We start from the raw sequence: 26,566 nt of genomic DNA on the forward strand, positions 1-26,566 counted from the left end.
ATGGCGAAGATCGCCAAGACCCACGAAGGTAAAAAGCCTGAAAAACACTTGCGGCGATGGTCTTGGTAGTTGCGTGCTCGAACATCGTCTTTTGATTGTGTTTCTCCGCGACTCTGGGCAGCGTCAGGCTCGGCTGCTCGGGCGGGGGCTGGGCGGGCTCGCCCCGTGGCGGGCGGGCCGGGCCTGTTTGTAATGGCGTCTTCGCTTGTGCCACCGCCATGCCCGGGGCCGCCGCCTCGCGCTCGGGGGCTGAGGGGGTGGGGCTGCGGGGGCGGGCGGGGGGAGCCTGACTTGGCGGGGGTTGTGGGTGGCTCTCGCTGTGCGTGCGGGGGAGGAGCAGGCGGTGGTTGCCTGGGCCCGCGCAGGGGGGTGAGGGGGGGTACGGTGTCGGTTAGCGCCGGTTTTGCTGAGGGGGCCGGCGGCGCCGCTGGGGCACGGGTCCCTGCCGGGCTCCCGCCTTGCCGGTCACGAAGCCGAGGCTGAGCAGCGCTTCCACGAAGGGTCGCCCGTGGGCTGCTCCTCGCCTCCGATCACGGCGCGCGGCCCTGTCCCCTCCTGCCGCTCGCGTCGAGCCCTCGAGAGGCGCTCCGTAAAAGTCGTGTTTCACGCCGCCTCGGTTTCGCATCAAAGCCGTCAGTAACACACGTTTATTCTCTTGGCCGAGCCTTTCGGCCTGGCTCCGCAGGAAACCGGAGGCCAGCGAGGGAGGGCGGACGGGTGTCGCTGAAAGACAGCGTGGCCCGAGTTGTTACTAAGCATCGCGCCGACGTGGTGCTTACTGAGAAAAATGCCCCGAAGGAGGGGAAAAAACAGTGTGAGGACTCAAGCATTTCAGCTGCCATTTTAGCACTGGAGGCTTCCTGCCGGCTGGGTGTTTGCGTAGCAAAACTGATCTCTGATGGGTTTAATGAGCGAGGGCTGTCACAGACAGTGTGTTGTTATTCTCGGAGGTGCTATGTGGCTGGGTTTACTACAGCTTCCAGCTCTGTATAGTAGGAATTAAAGCTTTCTTCTTGGCCAATGTCTGTGGCTTGTTCTGCTCTTAAGTATCTTCAAGCAAGGAAGGAAAATTCTTAGAATTGTACTGCTTCTGTGGTTTTGCTTTTGGGTTTTTACTCATGTTTCTCCATATGATAGGTCATCTGCTGTGTTTTATGTTAATCTACATTTGTAATTCACTAATCAAAAAATATCCCTGGACAGTGGTTGTACACTGTGAGGTAGGCAGCGTGCCCAGGTGTTCGTTGCCTTTGGGGACCTTAAGTTTTGCACTGAAAAAACTTTTCAAATGGAGAGGCATCATCTACCTTGGAAGTGAGGTTAATGTAGTCTTTAACACTGCATACCTGGTTTGAGTTTATGGACGAAGAATAGGTTAAACTTGTATTCACTTTGTTTAAAAATTTAATTTGATTTTATTTTTTAGTATTCTAGAATATTTTTGTAGAATTACAGAAATTGTTTTGTCTTTGGTTTATATGCTGTTACATGCATAAGGCTTGTGTGAGATACAACTCAAGTGAGCATTTCCCATCACAGTGCTCTGCATCTCCTGTTACGTAAAGAGCCTTTAATAATAAAATAGTAGACTTATTTTTTGTTGGGTTGTTTTTGTTTTTTTTTTACTTAAATTGCTTATTTATTGAAGCCAGTGGTGGTCTAATTTAATGAAAACATTGACATGCTTTCAGTGCATGTGTTTTGATTAGTGTTGTATAGGAACAGATTTTAAAGGGGGGTTGTATGTGGTTAAATGAAAAATGTATGTAACTGAGTATGATCATGTAATGCCATCTCTCCCAACATGGAGCTATAGCTAATAGCTTAATTATTTTTCTTCAGACTTCTATCTTATCTTACTTTTTTTGGTTCCTGACTGATTTGCAAAATTGAGTTGTTTGTTACTAAGCTGTCTCAGAAGATCTTTCACATCTTTGTACTGTGCACTAAATACTTGTGGATTGATGTGTTCAAGACACAGCTTGAATGAGGTCTCAAAACAGTTTGAGGTTGTTTCAATTGCATAGCTTTAAGGAGGAAATCTTAGTTTTGTTAGGCCGAAAAGTAAAATTTTAAGTGGCAGCTTATAAAGCCTCAATAAATGCTGAGTTTTGAATGCTGCCAAAGGTAGTTTTTAATTTGCATACGTTTTTCTTGCTCAGGAAAGAACAAAGAGATCTCCAAACATAATGGAGAGACCTAACATGTATGAGAGTGCTAAAATAGCAAGAAATAAAGTTGCACAGGGCAAGCTAAATGTGCAAAAATATGATAAGGCATGACAACATAGAAACTATTTATGCTGTGAAATACTACTACAGTACAGGGTCTGATTCTTTTTCCTTTTATTCATGCTGAATAATGTCGTATGCTCCAAATGTTGCAAGTAGGACTATGTGTATGGTAGTGGCGTATATATTTTGAGACAGGCTATCATGATCTGGCTGTGAACTAGATTTTCAGCTACTTAAAATTCAAATATGTTGACTTGAAAAATATTCAACATTTATGGTATTTTTCAAATCGACTGTGCATGTTAAAGTTACATATTTTAAAATACCAAAAGATAGTAATTTGAGTAAAACATAAGAAATGATCAGTAGGGTATTATCCCCCTCCCTTTTTTTTTTTTTTAAAAAAAATCCCTCTCCCTTTACTGTGTCTGTCTTTGGCTGGGGTTTCAGTTCATGTCCTGGTTGACTAAATCATCAAGGAAGTACTTTGCTTTACACAATGTACTTAAAAGCTTTGTGATTACTCTTTCTTAATTTGATTTGTATTGAAGCGCTTTGTTAAATAGATTGTGAACTTTTTAAAGAAAGTGCCAGGTAGATCAAGGAAGGTAAACACATCTTTAATGTCTAAGTAGTCTTTTCCAACTAAATATGTGATGCTTTCTAAACTGGCAATCAGGCTACCTCTGTCTGCAGTCCTTTTAGACCTTCTAAAAACCCCAAAACCCCAAAAGGGGTTTTGGGGCACGTCAAATGGGTGTTCTCTTTGAAGAGTACTTCATTTAAACTAGCACTTGGAGACTGCATAGCATTAGTTGAAAATTATGGTGGCCATAAGTGGGGATTTGTTAAGCTTATGGACCCTATGTAGACTTTCTTTTATGGTATAGATAACCCAGCAGGTTTTGCTGTAAGAAAATGAGAATGCCCCTTAGTCTGCAAACAGTTGTAGTCCTTGTAATTTAAAGGAGAAGGCCAATGATAAATGAGATCTGAATCCTCTTCAGTAAATATACCTATTTTCAAAATAAAGTACGAGAACAAGGCCTTAATATGTAAAGTGTTGGTAAGAACTATTAATAGGAAAATATTCTTGTATTAACATTTTTGCTGCAGAAATCCCACAATTGCTTTAATAGACTCTGGTGGTAGTAGTGGTGGGAGCCCATGCACAGGCAAGTCTCTGTGGCCCATCCTGTGTGGCAGAGTACTTACTGGTGCTTTGTTTGGCTGAGCTATATGGTCAGGTTGATTCAGTGGACAGATGATGGATAGACTTTTGCACTGTAGGCAAGATCTGTAGGCTTTTTTTGTGTTGAAGTTGGTTACAGCTATGGATGCACAATCAGGGCTTAATATGCTACTGAAGAAGCGGTGGGTTGTTCCAGTAACTGCTCTTTAGAAGTAAGAGTCCTTCGTAGCAATGGAAGCTTCAGGTATTCCCTTTCACCCCAGTGCTGCATTGCACCAGGCTGCAAAAAGAATCAGGAACTCTATCTGCTCTTTGAAAGCAACAGAAATAACTAAAAAATCTGAGAGAGATGTGTTTGAGTTGTATCAATTCCATAATCATGCCATAGGATGACTTCATAAAAATGGAATACCCTAAGATGGCACCGGTAAATGGAATACGAGTGGTATGCCTCTGAAGGTGATCGGAAACCTCCGTGGGCAAGATGGGATTCCCTAATTCGGCAGCGGTTTCTTTCTGCTGCTTCTCCAGCAAGTAACATTGGGGAGCAAGTGTCTCAGGTTCTGGACTTGCTGGAATCCCCTATGCTCTGCAGGATTTTAAGGGGATCTGGAGGTACCTGGGAGTGGGATTCAGCAGGTGATCATGGCCAGCAGTATAAGACTTTTGTCAGGTTTCAGTTTCTCATGAGTTCAGGGCAGATACCATGAGTTTCTGTAACACAGAGGTGACTGTCCAAGTTACCCTGTTCTAGATATTTGCAAAAGTTTGATGGAAACCCTTAATTGGCTGAAGCGAGATTCTCCTTATCAGCCACTATGATGTATCTTCTGTGCGTGGGACTGTTGATGATTTTAGAAACATACTTCTGCTGTTACTGTCTTTCCCCACTGGCCCACTGCAGGAATTGCAGATTTGCTGTTAGGGTTACCGTGCTTAAAGTGAAGTCAGTGTTTCTGCCAGTCCTATGGGCTGTACATGAACAATCCTGCTGTTCTCGCTCACAGCCGTATAGCAAAGATTTGTCAGGTAAAACTACATGTTCAGTTACCTCTATAGAAAACATGTACAGGCAGCATAATTTTGCCTACAGTGGTTGTTTTTTTTTTTGTTTTTGTTATTAGTGGCAGTTTGTGATGAGAAAAGGATCCAGCCTTGACTTTAGGTCTTGAAGCTTTACAGGGCTGACGGTTTACTTTTAAAATAAGCAATTGCTGATCTGCAGTGTTTCAGTCATTAAAAAAAAAAAAAAAATCACTAAAACTAAATATCCCGTTACTCCCCCCAATTTATGTCTCGGGTCCAATAATTTGGATTAGCAATAATCTTACCTTAAAAAAACCCCCTCTAATCTTAATTTTTGCCAGGTTTGTTAGCAGATGTTGTAGTATAGTGTGTTTTCAAGATACCTTGGTGGGAAAACTTTGTGAAATTTATTTGTCCTGAAAAAGAGAAATGAGCAACAGTAAATAAAAAAAAAATAGCGCATAGTCAAGATTTAAGATTATTTGTGAAGAGAGTTTCCTGTAGCTTTTGTAAATTGGCCAATTTCCCTCAAGCTAATGTAGCAGGCAATACCACTTCAGATGGCAAAGGGTGAATCACGGAATCGTTGAGGTTGGAAGGGACTTTTGAGACTATATAGCCCAACCCTCCTGCTCAAGCGTGATCCTTGGTATTCCTTCAGCCGTGAAGTGCAACTCTTGTATTCTTTTGGCCATGAAAATACTTGCTTGATCTACTGAAATTCACATTGTATGGATAATTATCTTTACATATCTATTGAATCAAATAAAATTTAGATGGAAACAGTAATAATTTTATGGAGTTAGTTGTGCCTTAATATACCTATATCACAATTAAATTTATTGAAGACAGTTGAATTACTGTAACTTACATTCTTGTTGCATTACAACAGGTAGGAGGAAAGCATGGTTTAATTTGGTTCCTTGTTTTCTGGTTTAACAAGTTTATGTTTTTTCTGCAAGTACCAAATTTTTAAGGCCAAAGGTGGCCACCAGAGTTGATTAGAGTTAGACCCTGGTACATTAAAAGAATGACAGAGCTCCCATTTGTCCTGTTTGAATTGTAAGCTTTTCGTTATCCAGAAGAATAGCAGACTCCTCAAAGGTGGTGGTGCAGGCAGGAATGGTCATGAGTAAATAACATTTGAGCTGCCAGAGTGAAAAGAAACTGGTCCTAACTTTTTTTTTGCTAACTTGGTATCCAGTGGCATATTAGAGGGTTTTTTTATTATTTGTTGAAAGATAATACAGCTTTGCAATATGTTGGATAACACAATACAGTGTTGTTTTATTGAATATTCTGAGATTTGACAACTCATGCGGTAGCCCTTTTGAACAGATTTGTTTTAATGAGCAAAACTGGTTTGCTAATTGGTGATAACATTTTGAAAGGCTTTTTTAATGAGAGGATTACATTTGCTGACAAAGTGCTGTGTTAGTGTAGTGTTGAGAAATATTACGGTGGTGTAAATTACCTTCTCTGCTATCTTTGCTAGATGAGATACATTAAGGGGGTTTGAATATAATTTGCTTCAGGCCATACAATTGAAGTAGTCTGTGCTGGATAACATTGCAACTTAAGGAAAAGCTGCTTATAAACATTGTGGTTTTATAGTTTTGTGTGTAATATTTACTTCTTTAAGAGATATTTCAAATTGGCTGAAAAGCTCAGTTTGCTGTACATAGTAACATGAATATTACCTTTTGTGTGTATCTGTAAAAAGACATGATTTTTGTGTGTGTCTTTACCCTAGATATTGAAGCACAAATCCGAGAAATTCAAGGAAAAAAGCCTGCTCTTGATGAAGCACAAGGAGTAGGCCTTGATTCCACAGGATATTACGATCAAGAAATTTATGGTGGCAGTGACAGCAGGTTTGCTGGATATGTCACTTCTATTGCAGCAACTGAATTGGAAGATGTAAGTGATTTTATGTATCTGTTTAGGGCATGCATTCTAAGTATATTGGAATTAATTTTGAGTAATTTTTAATAGCAGTTGCTGAAGTAAAAGCAGAGCCATACTGGACCAAATATGCTTCATCTGGGAAGCTCTTAAGTTCTAAGTCTAGCTTATACTTACATGAATTGTGCTTTGAAAGTCACGTAGGCCCAAGCAGAAGGCAAAAAGTTGTGGCCTGGTACTTAATCAGCATTAGCCTTGACTGGAATAATTGACTTTGTTCTGTTACTGCTGCCAAGATGAAAAATGGTGGTGAAAAAGAAAAAATCTAATAAAATTTGGGCCAACATACTTAAGTGACTAAGATTTCTGTTTCTACTTAATTTTAGATTTCAGAGCAATTTTTGAGGATTGTTTTTTTCACTGTATTATGTTCTCCTTATGTATCCTGCTTGTAAGATTATATTAGTTTCTAGTGTAACATTTGACCACATTTTCAGTTGCAGGAGCAGTCAGAAACTACAGTTCTGACCAGGAATGCATAGGCAACTACATACTACACCGAGTGAATTATGTTTTTAAGAGGAAGGAAGATTGCTATGTTCAGTTTAGTATTAGGTGATATATTTTTGTAGTGAAGTACTATGTGTCATTTGTAGACTTCTAAGAATTCCTTAATTAAAAATTTCCAATACAGGGCCTCACATAATTTTAAGAGCAGTTTTTCTTTTGTGTTGCTGTAAATTGTTGCACAGAAACTGGCTACTAATATGAGGAAATAGATAGCAAAAGCGTCTTATGCATTCTGGGTACTTGTTATTGTCATTGTGATTGAGAAGTTATAACTAAATCAATATTAATGTTTTTCTGAATTTTTTTCACTGTTTCTGAAGCTTTTTATACGGTTGTTTACTGAAATTTTTTTCTATATCTATCTGACTTTTAAGAAAAAATGGTTTGAATTCCTGTGCGCCAGTTTTCACATGCCAGCTAGGGAACTGTATCAATAGTGCTGATATGAAATACAGACTTTTGTATAACTAGTGTAGATAGCATACTTGATTAAATGTAGTGTATTGCAGAATACTTGAGTCTCATAGAGAAAAAGTTGCTTTTTAGTGTTGTGGATAGGTTTATCTGATTCAGCAGTTTGGGAGTAATATAGAAAGTTATATGAAAAAGCTGGCTAAAATTTGGAATTAACTATTCCATTTGTCCATTTTCATCTTTTCTATGACCACAGGATGTTAATTTGACATTATTTCATCTAAATATCTTACCAACATGACAAATTTGCCATGTCTTTTTACCAACAGGATGATGATGACTACCCTTCTACAAGTTTGCTTGGCCAGAAGAAGCCAGGGTACCATGCTCCAGTGGCATTGCTTAATGACATACCACAGTCTACTGAACAGGTACAACTTAATTTAAGGCACAATGAAATACTGTTGTAGGTGTTAGGGTAAAGAAATGTTAAAGTTTTTCGAGACCAGGTCTTGTCTTCTGGAAATGCAAGATGTATGTAGAGGGGTATTGTATTTTAATTTTGCTCTAAATTTGTTACTGCTTTAGTTTAGGATTCCAGAGGGTGATAAAAACTGGCACTTCTGCATGTAAAGGCGATGTGGGAATACACGCTAAACTACTAAAAAATTTTTTTCATAGGTCAGATACTTCAAAAATGAAAATAACTGGAAAACGTAAATTCCTTTATCATTCTTTTTGTAAATAAAATGTAATCACTTAGGTTTTATATTCCTGGAGTATTTTTCTGTGAAATTTAAAAGCGTATGAAGTAGTGTGATACTGCCCTGCAAAAAGAAGGGGAAGGATTGACAGCATGAAATGCTTTGGTAACAAGTGAATAAACTTTTTAAAATAGCAAATTATTGTTAGAAGTTATTTCATGAGAAATTTTGTGTTTAAAAAAAAAAATCCCAGTTACAGAAGTAAAATTTATATTAACATAGTGTTTTGACATTCCTACATAGTTAAGATTAAAAATAAAGTAGGCCTTTGTAGTAATACTGAAAATAAATACAGGCTTATGGTCACCAGACACTTTTCATATCGTTGTTCTTGCATATGTGACTAACAAGCTCTTTTTGGTTTTTAGTATGATCCTTTTGCAGAACACCGTCCTCAAAAGATTGCAGATCGGGAAGATGAGTACAAAAAGCACAGGCGGATGATGATAATTTCCCCTGAGCGTCTTGATCCTTTTGCAGATGGTAATTTATTTTGACTTTTCTAAACCCTTTATGAAATTTCTTGTCTTTAATTGTCTTTAGCCCTTTGATTTCTGTTGGCATGCTTGTAAACTTAGTTTTGTTTTAAACATCCCCTTTTTATAGAGATTTGGTTGAAAATCTAGATGCCATATTCTTCATCTTTATAATACAAGTTTTCTTTCCAGGTAGAAGGACAAGAAAATAATGAGCCATTGCCATAGAAACACAAAGGGTTAAAGGTTTCTCTTTTCATTTTGTTTTGGGTTGTGCGTTATACGTTGAACAACTTGTGTATTGAGTGCTCAGATTCTTTCAGTACCTTGAAAGTTTTCATTCCAAATCATAGATTTACAGGGTTACTGCTTGTGAAATGCTAGCTCTCAAAATAGAGCACCTAATTCTTGCCATCCTATGTAAACTTAGGTGGTATAGCTAAAAGAAGCAAAAGCATATATAAGACTTTGATACTATTAATAGTTCAAGTCTGTTCTGATAATTTTAGAATGCAAGTCAGGAAAAGGGGTATAGTGGGTCTGACAGAAACTTTCTTCAGGTGAGTGAGTTTCACGTGTGGCAATAAGGTGCCTGTTGGCTTAAAATTAGTAGCTATTTTGCAGGTTTTAAAAATTAGAATTTCAGCCTGCATGAATTAATAGGGATATTAATTATTTTACTTGCTTAATTGTAATTGATATAAACATGTATTGTCAGAATTCACAGGCCCATACTAACTGTCCTTAATTTCTTTCCTACAGCAGTACTGCTATATGCCAGTCCTGTCTGCATTCTTAAGGGTGCAGTTCAACACATCCTGTGTAGATTATGGTGAAAAAGTATTCCAAAGGAAAGTCCTATCAAAGCTAGTGTCAGAATGACACAGCCAATTGGGCAATGATCTTCAGCATAGAAATGTTTAAGAAGTTCATTTTTTTCCCTAAATTATAATGCTATACCACTTGTATAGCAAATCGGCACATTTTTCTTAGAGAGAAGTGTTTTTCTTGACAAGTCTTATTTTTATAAAGTTGGGCTTCTTGTAAAGTATTTAAAAGTTTAAATAACTCAAGATACACAGCATAAAACAACATATGGTATACAAAACCCATTACCTGTGAGTATCATTGTGGTGGTATATGTACGGTATTGCATTCAGCTCCCAATCACGTTTGTACCTTGAGAAGAGGGGGAAAGTGTCATCAAACAGTTTTTTGGGGTTTTTTGTTTTGTTTGTTTTTTTAATGAAGCCCTTTTACAATATTGACGCTAGAAGATCTGGGAGATGTGTCCGGATTTGTCAGACTTATAAATGGGTCTTTATGGTAAAACATATTAAACATTACTTAGGTATGCAATAGTTAGTTATAGTCAGATAGCAACTAGGATTTAACAGCTTACACAAGGTAATGTTTTGAATATAAATATCTTTCCAAAGTGTTACTAATGGTAAAGAGATAATTTTCTAGGCTTCTATTCTGCTGCTTGAAGTCAGAACTGCTGATGGAGACAAAGGCACGAAAGTGTACGTATTCCGGATTAGCAACCCAGGAACCCATCACTTCTGAAGACTCTTAACTGTGTTGTCATTTTATCATTTATATCGGCTTTAAAATATTTGTTTGAAACTGCAGTAGCTATGTTTGTGTTCAAACAGGTTAAATTGATCAGCAAACTGAATAAACGTAAGATACATGTAATTTTTAAAATTTTCAATCAAAAAGTAAAATTAAATGATCATGGAATAATATAATATTAGAGCAGGACAATAGAAAAAGTCAATAGTTTCTGCTTATCCTGTACTCATTGTGCTCCATTCCTGTTGCTGTTCTCTTCTGCAGGAGGGAAGACACCAGATCCTAAAATGAATGCCAGAACATACATGGATGTTATGCGTGAACAGCATTTAACAAAAGAAGAGGTGTGTGTGGGGAGGGTTTTCCACTTGAATTTAGTTTCATTTATCAACTTTTGAAAGCATGTTAAGAAAGTGGGAGTGGAAATTCTGTTAACTTTTTGTCTTGACTTAAAAGTCTCTTTCTTTGGAAAATCCTGTTCTTCATGTGTTAAAAGTCAGTAGAATTTAATGACGAAAGTTTTGAAAAGCACCTGTTCTGTATAATACCTAAACAATGGAGGGAGAAGTAGTCTCAGTATGTTTTAATCTGCATTTCTTTATAGCACTTGGACTTCTTGTTTTTATTTTCTTTCAGAGGATGAGAATAAATAAATGTGACAGTCACTGAGGTGTATTCAGTATCAGAGATGTTTTTGTGAGCTCTGTGTAAAGGGAATCCAGGGAGGTTTTAAAAGGCTTTTGTTGAAGCACTTAGAACAGATGTTGCAGTACTAAGAATTGGTGTAAGGTTAACATTTGGTTTTAAATGTTAAAAAAGTAAAAGTACATGCTTTATTCATGGCTACTAAAAATTCCTTCTAATAGGTAAGAAGATTTTGGTAATATAATCAAATTTCTTGTGTAATACTTACAGTGCCATCTTATTAATTGGAGCAAGATCTTGTAGTTCCAGTTACCTTTGTAGATTGATATTGATTTACCCTACTTGACTGACTTTAATTGAGGAATTAGTTTATAATTTTGACAATCTTAACTGTTCATGGTCGCATTGATAAGTGACAAACAGTCTGGGTTAGTGTGCTGTTTTTATTTAAAATTCTGAGATTACATTGTTAAAAAGTCCTGAAATTCTTATGTTGATGGATATAGCTAACATGAACACGTTTTCTAAGTCATCCACCTCTAATTTACGGAAGTAGAACTTTTTCAAACAGATGCTTAATGATTTTAAGGCATACATGTAAGTGACAGAAACTGGTAGCACTCAAAATTCTCCATGTGCTAGCAGTTGTTGTAGTAATGGCTTTAAGAAATCAATTTAAAAACAGCCCCTCTAGTCTCATAGCTGCTCTGTCAGTATAGAAGAATTTGAAAATATAATGAACTTGAAATTAAAACAGTAGCTAATTGCATGTTATCTGAGCAAAACCTCAAAAAATAGCATAAAAATTATGATACAGCTGAAATATCTCTTTTAATGGTATAATCTGAAGAGACCTTCTTAAGAAATCTTTCTTACGTTTGCCTTTTTGTGCCCTTGAATAGAGGGAAATTAGGCAACAACTAGCTGAAAAAGCTAAAGCTGGAGAGCTTAAAGTCGTCAATGGAGCTGCATCTCAGCCACCTTCAAAACGCAAACGTCGTTGGGATCAGACAGCTGATCAGACTCCAGGTGCTACACCTAAAAAGTTATCCAGTTGGGATCAAGCAGAGGTAATACTAGTGTTCATCATCTTATCTACAGAAGCCATTAATGCTAATCTTCAATTTCAGAAGTTTCTTACCTACTTGAACAGAGTAACTGTCAGTCTTCTACTTTATAGTATGAGAGATACTAATGCTTTTGGGTTTGTCTTGTATAGACTCCTGGACATACACCATCTCTGCGATGGGATGAAACTCCAGGCCGTGCAAAGGGTAGTGAAACTCCTGGTGCCACCCCAGGCTCAAAAATATGGGATCCCACTCCCAGTCATACACCAGCAGGAGCTGCCACACCTGGACGGGACACACCTGGTCATGCAACACCAGGCCATGGAGGTGCCACTTCCAGTGCACGTAAAAATCGATGGGATGAAACACCTAAAACAGAAAGAGGTATTTATGGCAAACTGGAAAGTGCATAATAAGTTTTGAATGGTTAATTCTACAGTTTTTTTTTTACCTTAAATAAACAGTAGATTAAGAAGTCAGGCAAGGAGTTGTTATATTCTGACATCTAGTGGTTGATGTGGAGTGATGTTTTTGTCCGAGTTTGTCGCATTGAATTCTGCCTGTTAGCTTAGCTCACATCTGTGAAAGCACCTTGGCTCAAAAATTGAATCAAAGTTTTGTAGTATATCTAGTGACTGCTGCAGGTTGGGATTTTAATGTGATAAAGGAGCTCACATTGGATTGCTTTTTGTTATACATTTATGTGTGGTGGTTTTGAACTGTTTAATTTTTTTGAAGAGGTTATATTAAAACAAGTTTTGGAAGCATTTTCTCACCTGCCTAATTTGAGTGAAGCTCATGCATCAGAGAATAGTGAAACATCTTTGTTCCTTAATGCGTTTATCAAGGGAGTACGTGGAGTACTTTGTCCAATGTCTAGAACATCTAAGTTCTTTTGTATTTTTTAGGATTTTATTTATGCTAAGATTTAGCAAGAAGGTGACATGCTTTTTTCATAAAATGAAGTTCTCTGTTGGATGTTTTTAGTGTAATGCCTGTGTCTTTTCAGTAGTCACCAAAGTAGTCTTTACTTTTTGTCTAGTGTATTTGTTTATTTGATACTTGTTGATTTGTATAGACATGAGGATGTGATATTGAAAATGGGTTTGGATATTGATACTGTAGTTGGAGTATATGCTGTTCACTTCCTACAAAAGCTGTTTTGTTTTTCCTTAGATACTCCGGGGCATGGCAGTGGATGGGCTGAGACACCTCGTACAGATAGAGGTGGTGACTCCATTGGTGAGACACCAACCCCAGGAGCAAGTAAAAGAAAGTCACGATGGGATGAAACACCTGCTAGCCAGATGGGTGGCAGCACTCCTGTCCTGACACCTGGCAAAACACCCATTGGTACACCAGCTATGAACATGGCAACTCCTACCCCAGGTAAGCCTGGGCCATTCTCTAAGGCTTCACTTTCATTTGTGGAAATGTTTACCTTTATATTGTATTTTGAAATAGACTTCTGCCTAACATGTTCTTCTGCCCATATGAAAGTGGTCAGTATGTGCTCAGTTTACCATTTTTAACGCCCACAGCAACTCAGTTCTGGAGGGGAATCGAGACTAAGGTTATATGTCTGTTCCTGTTCAATTTAGTTAGTAAAAAATTGGTAAAAGGCTCTCTAAAGGTTTGATATCTTACTGGCTACAGGTTTCAAGTGCTATGGAAACTTTGGCTCAAGAGAGCACTTAAAGGTTAAGTACAAGTTGCCTCTTCTGCATACAGAATGTTTTTTTTAAAATCCTTTTTTATATGTGTTTTTTTTTTTTTAAATTGAAATATAGGTCATATCATGAGCATGACTCCTGAACAGCTGCAGGCTTGGCGTTGGGAAAGGGAAATCGATGAGAGAAACAGACCACTTTCTGATGAAGAGTTGGATGCTATGTTTCCAGAAGGATATAAGGTAATTCAACTGGAATAAAACACAGCAGAGCATGATAGGTTTTTTTTCTGCCAGAGAATACTGATTTTTTTTTTTTTACCAAGTTGTTCCAGAAGTCACATGTTTCACACTAAGTATTAGTTGTTGATTGTAGATTTTTGTTTGATTCAGTTACTGGTTTAGTTTAAATCCATTAGACAGGGAGAACTAAATGTGGTCTCAAAGGCCAGTTGTTATTCTGCTTCTCAATTTTGGGAATGCCCATGAAGGCCAGTAATGAGCTCTGAATGGACTGATTAAAATACTAAGTCCAGACGTACTAAAACATAGAAGAGAATTGCAGACTCTTAAGTCGGCAAGTATACTGTGTTGATACAGATATTGAAGTGCTTCTTGAATACCTTGTAAAGAGACTTCAGAGATTATTATCCAAGCTCTCAGCGGTGGAAGTGGGCTTTCTGCTGAAATATTGTCAATATAGGATAAGCACAAACACAGACTGTCATGGTGAATTTGTTTGTATTGCTGTGAGTGTGGGATCTAGTGTATGCAATAACACTCACACAAATCCCCAAACAAATAAAATGGAAGATATAAGTTTAGTAATGTTTTGTATTTGATGCCTTCCTCTTTTTATATCTGTTGTGATGAGAGAAATTTTGTTCTTTCTTCTGTAGGTTCTTCCCCCACCAGCTGGTTATGTACCTATTCGCACTCCAGCTCGTAAGCTTACAGCAACCCCGACACCTTTGGGTGGTATGACTGGATTCCACATGCAGACAGAAGACCGGACTATGAAAAGTGTTAATGACCAGCCATCTGGCAATCTTCCATTCCTAAAACCAGATGATATTCAATACTTTGATAAACTGCTGGTAAATGAGATTTCACTCATGCTGATTAAAGTTTCCTGATTTCTCTTGAATATGTAGCAATGCCTATTTATTTGTCTGGAATTATTTGTAGGTTGATGTTGATGAGTCAACTCTGAGTCCTGAAGAACAGAAGGAGAGAAAAATAATGAAATTACTTCTGAAAATAAAGAATGGCACACCTCCCATGAGAAAGGTGAGATGAATTGTCAGATGCATTTATGTAATTCCATTTTTCAAAAATCTCCATTTGTTTTCAGGTTTAATTTCAGTTGTCTGTGGGATTATTTTTAAGATGATCTCCTAAACTTTGACCCATTTAGTGCTTTTTTCCTTTTCTATATCTGTGCAGATTTTTGTTTGTTATTCGATGTAATTTAGTATTGCTGCTTTTTGTATGGTAATACCAGTCACTAAATAGTATATGGCTTGTATCATATCGTTTTTTACTATTCTGAGAAACTAGATTTATAGTACTTTTTGCTTACAGGGCTTCATAATTTTCTGGATTTTGCTTCTTACACTTAAATTAGCAGTGTAGCTTTAGTTAAGTTTCAGCCTTACACATTATGCAATACAGTAGCGGTCTTTTCTGTGCTTTAAATTGACCATAGCACCAAGCTGCCTAGGTGCAAGTAAAAGCTGTATAAGGTACTTTTCAGATGTAGCCATTCCTAATATTAGACCAGGAGCGTTCTTTTCTTGAAAATTGAACATCTGGGCGCTAGCATCAGGGTGCTTCTCTTCACGCATTTGTTTTTAAACAGATCAGCATAAAATTGTTTGAAGTACAGTTTTACAGTGGTAGAAGCAAGTATTTTGAAGCCTGTGGTTACAGTGAATTACATACCTGTTTTATAACTGTTCAGTATTGTTTCCATAGTTTAACTGATAGGCTGTTTGCTTTTCTTTAGGCTGCATTGCGACAAATTACTGATAAAGCTCGGGAATTTGGAGCGGGGCCGTTGTTTAATCAGATTCTGCCTCTGCTGATGTCACCAACGCTTGAAGATCAAGAACGTCACTTGCTTGTCAAAGTCATCGACAGAATTCTTTACAAACTGGATGACTTGGTCCGACCATATGTACATAAGGTCTGTTGCAGTTCACCATTTCATCTTTGATTTGCTTTTTCTGATCACTGCTGGGAGAAGTGTATATTTTATTTGCATATCAGAAGAGGATGATACCATGTTTTGTTTTTTTTTTTTTTAACATAATTGGCTTTCATATTTCTTCTTAAGCCAAACTTTAAGTTCTTGTACTGTGATCAAAGTGTCAGCTTTATAGTAGTAAGGCATGATGCAAAAATGATATATGCATACTTGGGGATGGGAAAGGGATCTTATCTGATTTGGGTAGTATCTCCAGGCCAGGTCCTTTAGAGAAAGAGCTGTAAAAAAAAGAAGAGCATAATGGATGTAAATTTTTTTCTAGTCATCATAAAGTTTGAAGCTTGGGTCCATGGAATGATCTCTGTTTCATGGAGTCTGGTTGGGTCAGAAATATTACTAAAAGCATTAATGAAAGGAAATATTAATTTGCTCATCTTTTCCAGATCCTTGTTGTCATTGAACCACTGCTGATTGATGAAGACTACTATGCTAGAGTGGAAGGCAGAGAAATTATTTCAAACTTGGCTAAGGTAAAGTTCCAGCCTTCATTAAGGCATTGAGTTAGCTTACGTATAGCTGCATGTTTATAGGCACAGCAGAAGAATTAACTGTACTGTTCATAAATCCAGTTGGTATGTTTTTTATGTTTTTCCTTCAGGCTGCTGGTTTGGCAACAATGATCTCCACAATGCGACCTGATATTGATAACATGGATGAATATGTCCGAAATACAACAGCTCGAGCCTTTGCTGTTGTTGCCTCTGCTTTGGGCATTCCTTCTCTGTTACCATTCTTGAAAGCTGTCTGTAAAAGCAAAAAATCCTGGCAGGCTAGGCATACTGGCATCAAGATTGTACAGCAGATTGCTATTCTTATGGGTTGTGCGATCTTGCCTCATCTCAGGAGCTTGGTTGAAATTATTGAACATGGTAAGTTCTGTTTTCCCAGGTAAAGGTTTTTTATTCACTTCATATTTGGAAAATTTTTCATACCCCAGTGAGGCACAGTGATGGTAAGGTCCTTGTTTTGTGTGTTGACACTAACAAACAGTTCAGCTGACTCAGTTTTCCTGAAAATAAGTTAATCCCTTTTATATTTCCCTGCTATTTTTGCTATTTGAACTTAAGTCACAAGAAGTACATAAAGTCGTAAAAAACACTGTTCTCTTGCAGGTCTGGTGGATGAGCAGCAGAAAGTTCGCACCATTAGTGCTTTGGCTATTGCTGCTTTGGCTGAGGCAGCTACTCCCTATGGTATTGAGTCATTTGATTCTGTTCTGAAGCCTTTGTGGAAGGGTATACGTCAACACAGAGGAAAGGTATATGTAAAACACTGTCTTTAGTTTGAACTGAAATGGATGTATATCTTCTGTAACTCATTAGAGACATATTTCTGCATTTAAATAGGGTTTGGCTGCCTTTTTGAAGGCTATTGGTTACCTGATTCCACTCATGGATGCTGAGTATGCAAACTACTATACCAGAGAAGTCATGCTAATCCTTATCAGAGAGTTCCAGTCTCCTGATGAAGAGATGAAAAAAATTGTGTTGAAGGTATGTCAGAATGATTGTTTAGCATTAATATTGAATACATACGTTTTTCCTTTGGGAAAAAAAAAAACAAACAAAAAAACAACAAACCCAAACCAAACCAAAAATCAACCCACTGCAAAACCTGCCCAGAATTAAAATTGTTCCATTTTTTTAATTTCCTGTCAGGTTGTAAAGCAGTGTTGTGGTACGGATGGTGTTGAAGCAAACTACATTAAAACAGAAATCTTGCCACCTTTTTTCAAACACTTCTGGCAGCACAGAATGGCATTGGACAGAAGAAATTACAGACAGGTATTTTGGTTTTTTTTAGTTGGAAAATGATTTACAGTAGAACACAATTCACATTAGAATGTTCATTCAGGCTAGATGCTTGATTTTTGTCTTGTATGTTCTGAAACTGAATTGTGTTTGGACTAGCGATTTAGAAGTTGCATAGCTAGAAGATTCACTTGTCTTGATAGCCTCCTAAGAACATTTTACATCTGTGAATATGAGGCTACATCAGTTGGATCAGTTGTAAGGTGGGGTAGTTAACTCCATTTCTGTTGTTTAATACATTGGATGATTTCTAAAGGTAAAACCAGTTGTTTGTAGCGGGCTTATCATGCATGATACTGTTTCTCCTCTTCAGACTAGGGAAATTTATTTTCAAGATGTAGAAAGTAGATTTTAACAATGCTTGCTTACTTAACATTTTTATGTTTCAGTTGGTTGATACAACTGTGGAGCTGGCAAATAAAGTTGGAGCAGCAGAAATTATTTCTAGAATTGTGGATGATCTGAAAGATGAGGCTGAGCAATACAGAAAAATGGTCATGGAAACAATTGAGAAGATAATGGGAAACCTGGGAGCAGCAGACATTGATCATAAACTGGAAGAACAGCTTATTGATGGTATCCTGTATGCCTTTCAGGAGCAGACCACAGAGGTAAGGCTAAGGGTGTTTAGTGTTTTGTTCACTTTAATTGTAAGCTAGCTCACTGTTAGTTATACAGAAATGCATGCTTCTAAGTTAGATTTTTAGAATTCTTTTTTAGGCATCAGTGCTCTAATAAATGAAATCCAGAAACAAGCTATGGAATGTTAGCATTTTAATAACAATTGTAGATGATATGTTTAATTAAAATGTAGTGTTGCTGTTGGTCCGATTTTCCTTTGTTGTTTTTACACTAGGATTCTGTGATGCTGAATGGTTTTGGCACAGTGGTTAATGCTCTAGGCAAAAGAGTTAAACCCTACTTGCCACAAATCTGTGGTACAGTTTTGTGGCGTTTGAACAACAAATCAGCTAAAGTTAGACAGCAGGCTGCTGACCTGATCTCTCGTACTGCAGTTGTCATGAAGACTTGTCAAGAGGTATTGTATTGATTTCTTCTACCAAATTTGCTGTAGTATGCCACAGTAATAAGAGGTGGGGAAAAACATTAACTTCTAAATCTTTTTACTTGGTTGTAGGAAAAACTGATGGGACACTTGGGTGTTGTATTGTATGAGTACCTGGGTGAAGAATATCCTGAAGTACTGGGCAGCATACTTGGAGCACTTAAAGCTATTGTGAATGTTATAGGTATGTTTGTGTATTGATTACATACCTGTTCAAGAGCAAAATGAACAGGCAGTATAAAACTAAATACACCTGTTTGAATTCAATAGGTATGCACAAGATGACACCACCAATCAAAGATCTGCTGCCACGACTTACACCTATTTTGAAGAACAGACATGAGAAAGTACAGGAAAATTGTATTGATCTTGTTGGGCGCATTGCAGACCGGTAAGCTGCCAAATGATAAACTATTTGACCCTTTGCGTGGTCAATTATTGAAGCAAAAGCTAAAGTTGAGTATCAGGTTTGGCATCTGTGTATTTATTGTCATATCTTAAGCTTTACGCACAGCTTAAGAAATATCAAGAGATGGGATATTTAGCAGACAGTCTGTTCAATGTATTATATAATTTTGCAAACACTTAAAGAAATATGTTGTCCATTTATGCAAACTTAGAATGCACACAAAATAATAGAGTACCCTGTTAACCAATGAAGATCTAATCTTAATTGGATACCTAATTAACAAAGTAGCTTAAGCAGTATCCCTCCGATAGCAAATGAATAGGTGCTGCAATTTATGTGGTTTTAGTTAAAAACTTCTAACAGCTCTGAGGAGGTAACTCACTTTATTCCTTCAGAGGTGCAGAATATGTTTCTGCGAGAGAATGGATGAGGATCTGCTTTGAACTGCTTGAATTATTAAAAGCTCACAAGAAAGCTATCCGAAGAGCCACAGTGAACACTTTTGGTTATATCGCGAAAGCTATTGGGTAAGTTGGTCTAATGCTTATCCACTTCTACACACAGTTACCTAACATAGTGATGATTGTGAGTTTTCTGGTGAGAAATATTCAAGCTTCTTTACATTTAACATGTTAAATGCGTAGACTTGATTTTACTAATTTTGTAGAAGGAGAATAGAGTTACCTATTCTTCGTTAACGTAGGGTGCTGCAGTTTTGAACTAAATTTGTAGGCTAGCAAGGTTAGAGTATAATTTGGTAGTAAGAGCTGTTTGTCTCATGAATTTTTGATACATTCAGACCCTCTCTGTATTGTTTCATAAACTCTTCTTTAAATGCTCATTCTCTCTCCGCTTACTTTTCCCCAAATCAATACTCCTATTGATTTGCAAAGCATTTTTTGCTACTAAGGTGATACTGCAAGTCATCATGTTGTAGAATGAAGCCCAATTCCCACCTTTATGTGTATTTTTAAATAAGTAACCAATGACTGACAATGCAGATACTGCAAGCAACCAAGGAATGCCGTAACTGTGCTTATCTCTACAGGACACTGCCTATTTCCATCAATGTGTGTAGTTTTATACAAGTTTGTCATTGCTTGTGGGATCAGAGTAATAATGGGGAGGCTACTGCTACCCTTCAGAGTTCACAGGAGGCATCAGAAGGCAGGAAAAAGCTAAGTCTAGAGAAAGTAAAAAATGTTGGTTATGAAAATAAGATCATGCAGTTGCTTAAGCTGTTTTACAGTTTCATGATTTATGTTGTTTCCCAGTTATCTAAACTTCTTTTAGGGGCTAAGCCATGCTTTTTTGCCACTTGCTGTTTGAAACTCAACTCATTTTATCCAAATCCTCCCTGAATCTATTGACATGGATGCGCATGTTATCTCTTCCAGACCCCACGATGTTTTGGCTACACTGCTAAATAACTTGAAAGTACAGGAAAGGCAGAACAGAGTATGTACTACAGTAGCAATTGCTATTGTAGCTGAAACATGCTCACCTTTCACAGTGCTGCCTGCACTCATGAATGAATACAGAGTTCCAGAACTGAATGTCCAGAATGGTGTGTTAAAATCTCTTTCTTTCCTGTTTGAATACATTGGAGAGATGGGAAAAGATTACATTTATGCTGTTACACCATTGCTTGAAGATGCTTTAATGGACAGGTGAGTGCACTTCTTTCTGTCTATGGTACAGTTAGCCATAGTAATATATTTTAAGTGTATAACTGGGTTATAACGATAGCAATTATGCATATTGTCCTTGTTTGCTAAAAATGAAGTTGAAGATGTCCCTGCTCATTGAAGGGGGATTGGACTAGATGACCTTAAAGGTCCCTTCCGACTCAAACTATTCTATGATTCCATCATAGGCCAGCATGACTTGGAAGCCATTGTCTGCAAATAATTCAGATTCAGTACTCCTATTTTACTGATATTTTTAAAGATTAAAATGATGCAAGCATCTTGAGCCAAGACTTCCTATATTCAAACTGCTTTTGATAATTTCTGTTGTTAGTACTTTTGCTGTGGCTTTAGAACGCAGTAATTTGTCAGAAAACTCGGACTTTTTTAGATTTACTGATTTTTTTGTTACTCTGCCTCCTGCTGTCAGCAAATAAGGGTTAAAAGTGTATATTAGTGCTTTCAGAAAAAGTGTTATTGAAAAGAAATCTTACGCTTGTCCAATCCAGTCACATTGCTTCCAAGTATGATTTATTAACAAACCACTGTTCTCTTTGCAGGGATCTTGTACACAGACAAACTGCCAGTGCTGTGGTGCAGCATATGTCTCTTGGTGTTTATGGGTTTGGCTGTGAAGATTCTCTTAATCATTTGTTAAATTATGTATGGCCTAATGTGTTTGAAACCTCTCCTCACGTCATTCAGGCAGTTATGGGGGCTCTGGAGGGCCTCAGAGTTGCCATTGGACCCTGCAGAATGTTGCAGTATTGTTTACAGGTATGTCCTCGTGTATGCTGGGGTAGCAGAGACAGCAATTACCAGGCAGGACTTCCTTCCAGGAGACAAATGTCAACTGAAGACTGTTTCCAGCAAAGGAGAACAGTGTGGCTTTTCGTCTCTTTAAAGTATTCTTTAAACATGGCATTCTGTACCAAGGGCTTCAATAATTGAAATACACAATAGATAAGAGATTTCGATATAGTGAGATAGCCCATTACACTGAGGAACTTGCATAGGAATAGCAGGTAACTTAGAATATAAATTGGCTCTAATAGCCTGGCACACTCTGACTTGTAAAATGGAAGCATCTCACAAATTTTGAGGACACTAATGACTGGGGAATAAATTAGTAGTGCAGAGGCTTATGAGAACAAGTAACAACTGAGATAAATGAGAGGATAGGCTTAAGATTAAATCAACATTATTTGTCATTAGCCAACAAAAAACAGCGAGCCATTTAGAACTGTAAGAGTGAAGCACTAAAAAATGGTACTTTGATCAGAAGTTGTACCATTACATCAACAGTAGTCAGTTCAGCTTTTGTAAATGTGTGTGTAGCAGTAAAACCTGAAGGCTCCTTCTCTGTGTAATTGCATGTTAGAGTTCTTGCTGCATTGGCTGTAGAATCTAAACTCACATAAAAGGTGGGAAACTAGGATGAATGTAATGCAGATCAATGTAGAGAAGATGTGACAGCATTTATTATTTGCAGATATGGAATTTCACTCTGTGGCTTTTTTTATGTGGGGGACCTCAGCACAAAGATACTGACATCAGTAGGAAGGTGAAAGAAGCCCCTTGTGCAGTATATATTTTTGCAAATGCTACTTGTATATTCTTATCATGTAGGACTTTTTTCTAGAGCTTTGTATTCTGCTCATTTTCTAGGAATACACAAGATAAACTGTTAGCCCTATTTAGTGCGCTCTGCCCAAATCACAATTAGCAGAGCCAAAGATAAGATCCAGTTCCAACCAAATATACTGCAACAGGTTTTAATTTTTATTTTAAAGGAAGAATATGAAACTAGAAATACATTCAGTGAAATTTCTCCCTGCAGAAAAAAAGATAAGAAAATCTGTCTGTAAATAATGCTTTGTTTACTACTTGCTAGTTTAGATGGTTGCAGAAATTGGGAGTGACATGTTTAGTGTATCTTCTTTCTTATAAGTGGTGTTAGTTATTGTAATTGCTTTTTTAAATGCTTATTGTGCAAAACTGTATTAAGTTCAATAACAGACATTTAGACCGTAAGCTTTTAATACATTTTGTTTCGTTCTGTTTTCTAGGGTTTGTTTCACCCAGCCAGGAAAGTCAGAGATGTTTATTGGAAGATATATAATTCAATCTACATCGGATCACAGGATGCTCTGATAGCACATTATCCAAGAATCTATAACGATGAAAAGAACACCTATATTCGTTATGAACTTGATTACATCTTATAATCTTCTTGTTCAGTTATTTGTGTTTAATGCACAGCTGTTCTTCAATTAAATGCTTCAGATTTGATGATGTAAAATTTTAAAAATATTGGAGATCAGTGTAGAGCTGGTCAGAGGCAGAGCTAGGAATCCAGTAGCATGATTTTTTAAATATGTCCTTGTTTTTTGATGTTAAACAGTTAAAGCCAGTAGTGACCAAGAAAACAGTGATTACAATGTACTGGAGGAATTTCATTTTGGATTCATCTTTATGAAGATTTAGATTTCATTCCTTGTGTTTAAAGGGGAAGTTTATTTGAGAAATAAACATTTGTGTATAAAAACAAATTTGTGTGTGGTTTTTGGACAGAGGGGCTTGTAAAACGAGTCCCTTTGGATTAAAGTATTTGTTCATGTAATAAGTAGGTGGCATATAACATTTTAACCCTTTTTGTCATCCCTTAGCTTTTGAATAAATAAGAAAAACGTAAAAACTGTAGTTAATGTGTCTATCTGTCATGCAATAATGTAACTGTAGTCTGGCTGATGGTTGTAGTAGTGGCAGTTTATTTTCATGGAAGAAGTAGTGTTTAATTGCTTCTTGTTGTTGCTTCATCTGCAGTATTCTGGTTGTGGGGATGGATTAGCTTGTTAAATTTTCAGAAGTTAAGCAGTTCATTGTAAATGGTATGTGTAAGATCAGTTGCACAAATTATGTACATTGATCACATTTAGCATGTTGTTTAGCATGTATGGCTGTATAGAGACAAATGATATTTATAGGCCATGCTATAATTCCTATAAAGAGCTAGGAAAGTAATATCCCCAGCACCTGAGATGAGGCAGTTTAAGTGTGTGCGAGTGACATAGGAAATGCTTCAGCTTGAAATAAGAAAAGCATTTTATTTCCTCATTTGCTTTTTTCCTTCTGTGCGTGTACTAAAAAGAAAAAGGTAGTATTGGTATCTGACAGTAAACCACATAAAGCAAGATTAAGTCATGCTGGTAGTATTACATACTACCTCATGTTTCTAACATAACAAAAGGTAGTAGTTGGCTGTCAGGCATGTTCTGAGAGTCCTTGATTCAAGTTGAGTGATTAAGTTACATCTTGCCAAGTTCAGTGCAATGTTAGTGGACTTTGTCTGCTGTTTTGCATAAATGTGAGATTCTTCACCTGTTCAGCTTATAAGAAAATTCCACCCTCCCTTTCAAGGCCTAAGTTTTTGTTAGGGGCTTGGGGTGGCATGACAGCAACTTGTGACCCTTTTGTTTATGAAGGCACTACTTTGTTAGGAACTGAAACAAGTGACTTTTTTCAGCAGTATGCTTTATTCTAAAGTTTGCTACGTGAAAACAGCTGGAATTTCTTGAAGTCTTTATTGCTGAACTTGGAGAGTAACGTGCATTCTAGTCTATTTCTAGTGCTCTCATTTAATATTGTTTGTATTACAGATAGCCTGTCATCGTCATTTCTTCAGTAGTTCTGCAAGATAGGACCAAGCAAGTGCCAATAGAGAGGGTTGGAGGGCTGAAAAAACCACTGAGTTTTGAGAGACTAGCCTAAAGAGAGCTCTGAAACAGGTAGGAATGGGTGATGGCTCATGGCTTCTAGATGTGTCTTAGCAAAATAGTTATGTAAACAAGTAAAATTGTAAAAATTTTCTAGTAAGATGGAAGGGAACAGCTTCAGCTTGTTCTCATTTTTGTGTCCTTCAAGCTCATCACTTTAATTCTCAACAGTATTTTCATAAATCTTTTTGAGGAAGATAGAGTTTCTCTGCTTTCCTGAGAAAAGAGGGAAAGGGGAAGGAGATCTGTTGTTTGAAACAGAATTGTACATAAAATTGCAGTGTTCATTGCTGGGTTTTTTGCTATCCTGAGTATGTGGGATGAAACAGCAGTATTGAAGTGCAATTCTTTATATGTGGTGTCATTAGTAGGCCTTTTTGTCCTTCCTGGGACTTCTGTGCATTTGTGGAACTCTCACCTAAAAAGGCCATCTCTGGGTCATACGATGTTTGATGTGACTTTCTAGGAGCCTACAGCAGCTCTTAAAGAATTTTGCCAATGTTCTTTAGCAACCCTACCAAGTTTTATTTAGCATGGACAGATTAAGGGGACAGTATCTAAGAATATGGGACTTCCATTTTTGTTCTGCCCAAGGGCAAAAACTTTTGGAGAAGGAAGTAAAGTTAACTATCTAGATATACTAGTATAACATCTGTCCATCCGTAGACAAACATGTTTCTTTTCCAGTACAAATTCAAATCAATAATGAATGAGAAAGTTTTACTCTGAGGCTGTGGCTGGTGCTCACCTGCAGATTTCTGATTCTGGACAACAAAGGGCAAAGTGTTGAAATGAATGGAAAGATTGGGTCACTGCTATTTAAATTCCATTAATGAATAATTAATTGTGCCATTAGCATAGAAAAATAGACTAGTCTAAGTGAACAAAGTATCCACTTCTGCTGTTTTGCTGCTTTTTTATAAAATGGGAGACGTGCCATGGCTTGGCAACTGAGAAGTTTATCTTGCTATAGAATTACTGTATGGTGTGTGGTAAATACATGTACAAGCATAAAATCTGAATGTCCAGAGAGTATCTTATCTTTCCTATTTAGGTTTCTTTGTAAAGAGAACCAAGTGTTCCTTCCAGCTTCCACTCCCCCCGCCCCTTCTCGATTTACATACAGCTCCTAACTTTATCAGTGAATTGCAAAAGAAACTCTATAGACAAAAGCCTCACTGACAGCCCCAATTCTTCTGAACAGGCTCGTCTGGTATACTGAATGAGGTGGAAGGACCTATAGGGGAAAAAAAAGGTATGTGATTTTTTTTTTTTAATCTATTTTTTTAATCAATTAAAATGATGCATTTGGAGAGAGGCAGTGAATTAAGAGAGCATAAGCTCTACTGCAGTAAGCAATACTGCCTTGGGCTTTTCCTAGTTTAGAATATCTGATTTTTTACAACTTAATGTGGTTCTCAATTGTAACTGATTTTTTTTTTTTTTGTTTGTCCTTTTTAATGGCAAAAAGGATGCAACAGTTGTATATACCTACATTTCCTTACAGTCTAAACTTCTCCATCAAAGCATGCCCCTTTACAGCCTGTGCTGATGGGGCTAAAATTAGCCAAGGCTAGCAGTTATCCTTAAGGTATGCTAATCTTAAAAAATTAGTTTTGTCTGAGCTACTTCCTGGGAGCAGCAAAAAAAAAAAAAAAAAAAAAAAAGATAATGGTCTAATGTTTCCTTGATTTTATGTTCACTTGTAGTTGGATTCTCTTGCTTCTATACTTCTGTCCTGATATAATTTCACACACACACCCCCCCTTCACTCCTACTGTTCTGATTCAGTCGTACCCTTTTTGCTTACAGCTTATTTTCCCATGGCATCTACCTAAATCTGCATTGCTCTCCTCTCATTCTCAGATGGAGCCTGTTCACTGGCTTTTTACATTAAATTTCTTGATCCTTAGTAGAGTCATTGTAGGAGTCAGATGGAGCTTGTCAGCGTGTGCCTGTCAAGACAAGGAAATGGGATGCCAAAAGGTTACTGAAATGCTAGAT

The 26,566-nt window shown here is 37.4% G+C and overlaps 1 protein-coding gene across 1 annotated transcript; it reads left to right on the plus strand.

Moving 5' to 3' along the window:
• On the plus strand, nt 1–23,415 carry SF3B1 (splicing factor 3b subunit 1; the record flags this gene model as incomplete). Its single annotated transcript, XM_082001356.1, has 25 exons — nt 1–28; nt 6,206–6,372; nt 7,671–7,772; nt 8,474–8,588; nt 10,424–10,503; nt 11,707–11,874; nt 12,024–12,258; nt 13,051–13,263; nt 13,665–13,786; nt 14,443–14,640; nt 14,732–14,833; nt 15,552–15,731; nt 16,196–16,282; nt 16,411–16,681; nt 16,925–17,070; nt 17,159–17,305; nt 17,471–17,596; nt 18,013–18,234; nt 18,480–18,662; nt 18,762–18,873; nt 18,960–19,080; nt 19,494–19,625; nt 20,496–20,768; nt 21,347–21,563; nt 22,856–23,415. The coding sequence occupies 25 exons, from the start codon at nt 1–3 to the stop codon at nt 23,012–23,014; spliced, it is 3,906 nt and encodes a 1,301-aa protein (XP_081857482.1). The 3' UTR covers nt 23,015–23,415.
• Nucleotides 23,416–26,566: the final 3,151 nt, after the last annotated feature.

This window comes from Phaethon aethereus (assembly GCF_964289735.1).
Source record: "Phaethon aethereus genome assembly, chromosome: 6".
NCBI lineage: Eukaryota > Metazoa > Chordata > Aves > Phaethontiformes > Phaethontidae > Phaethon > Phaethon aethereus.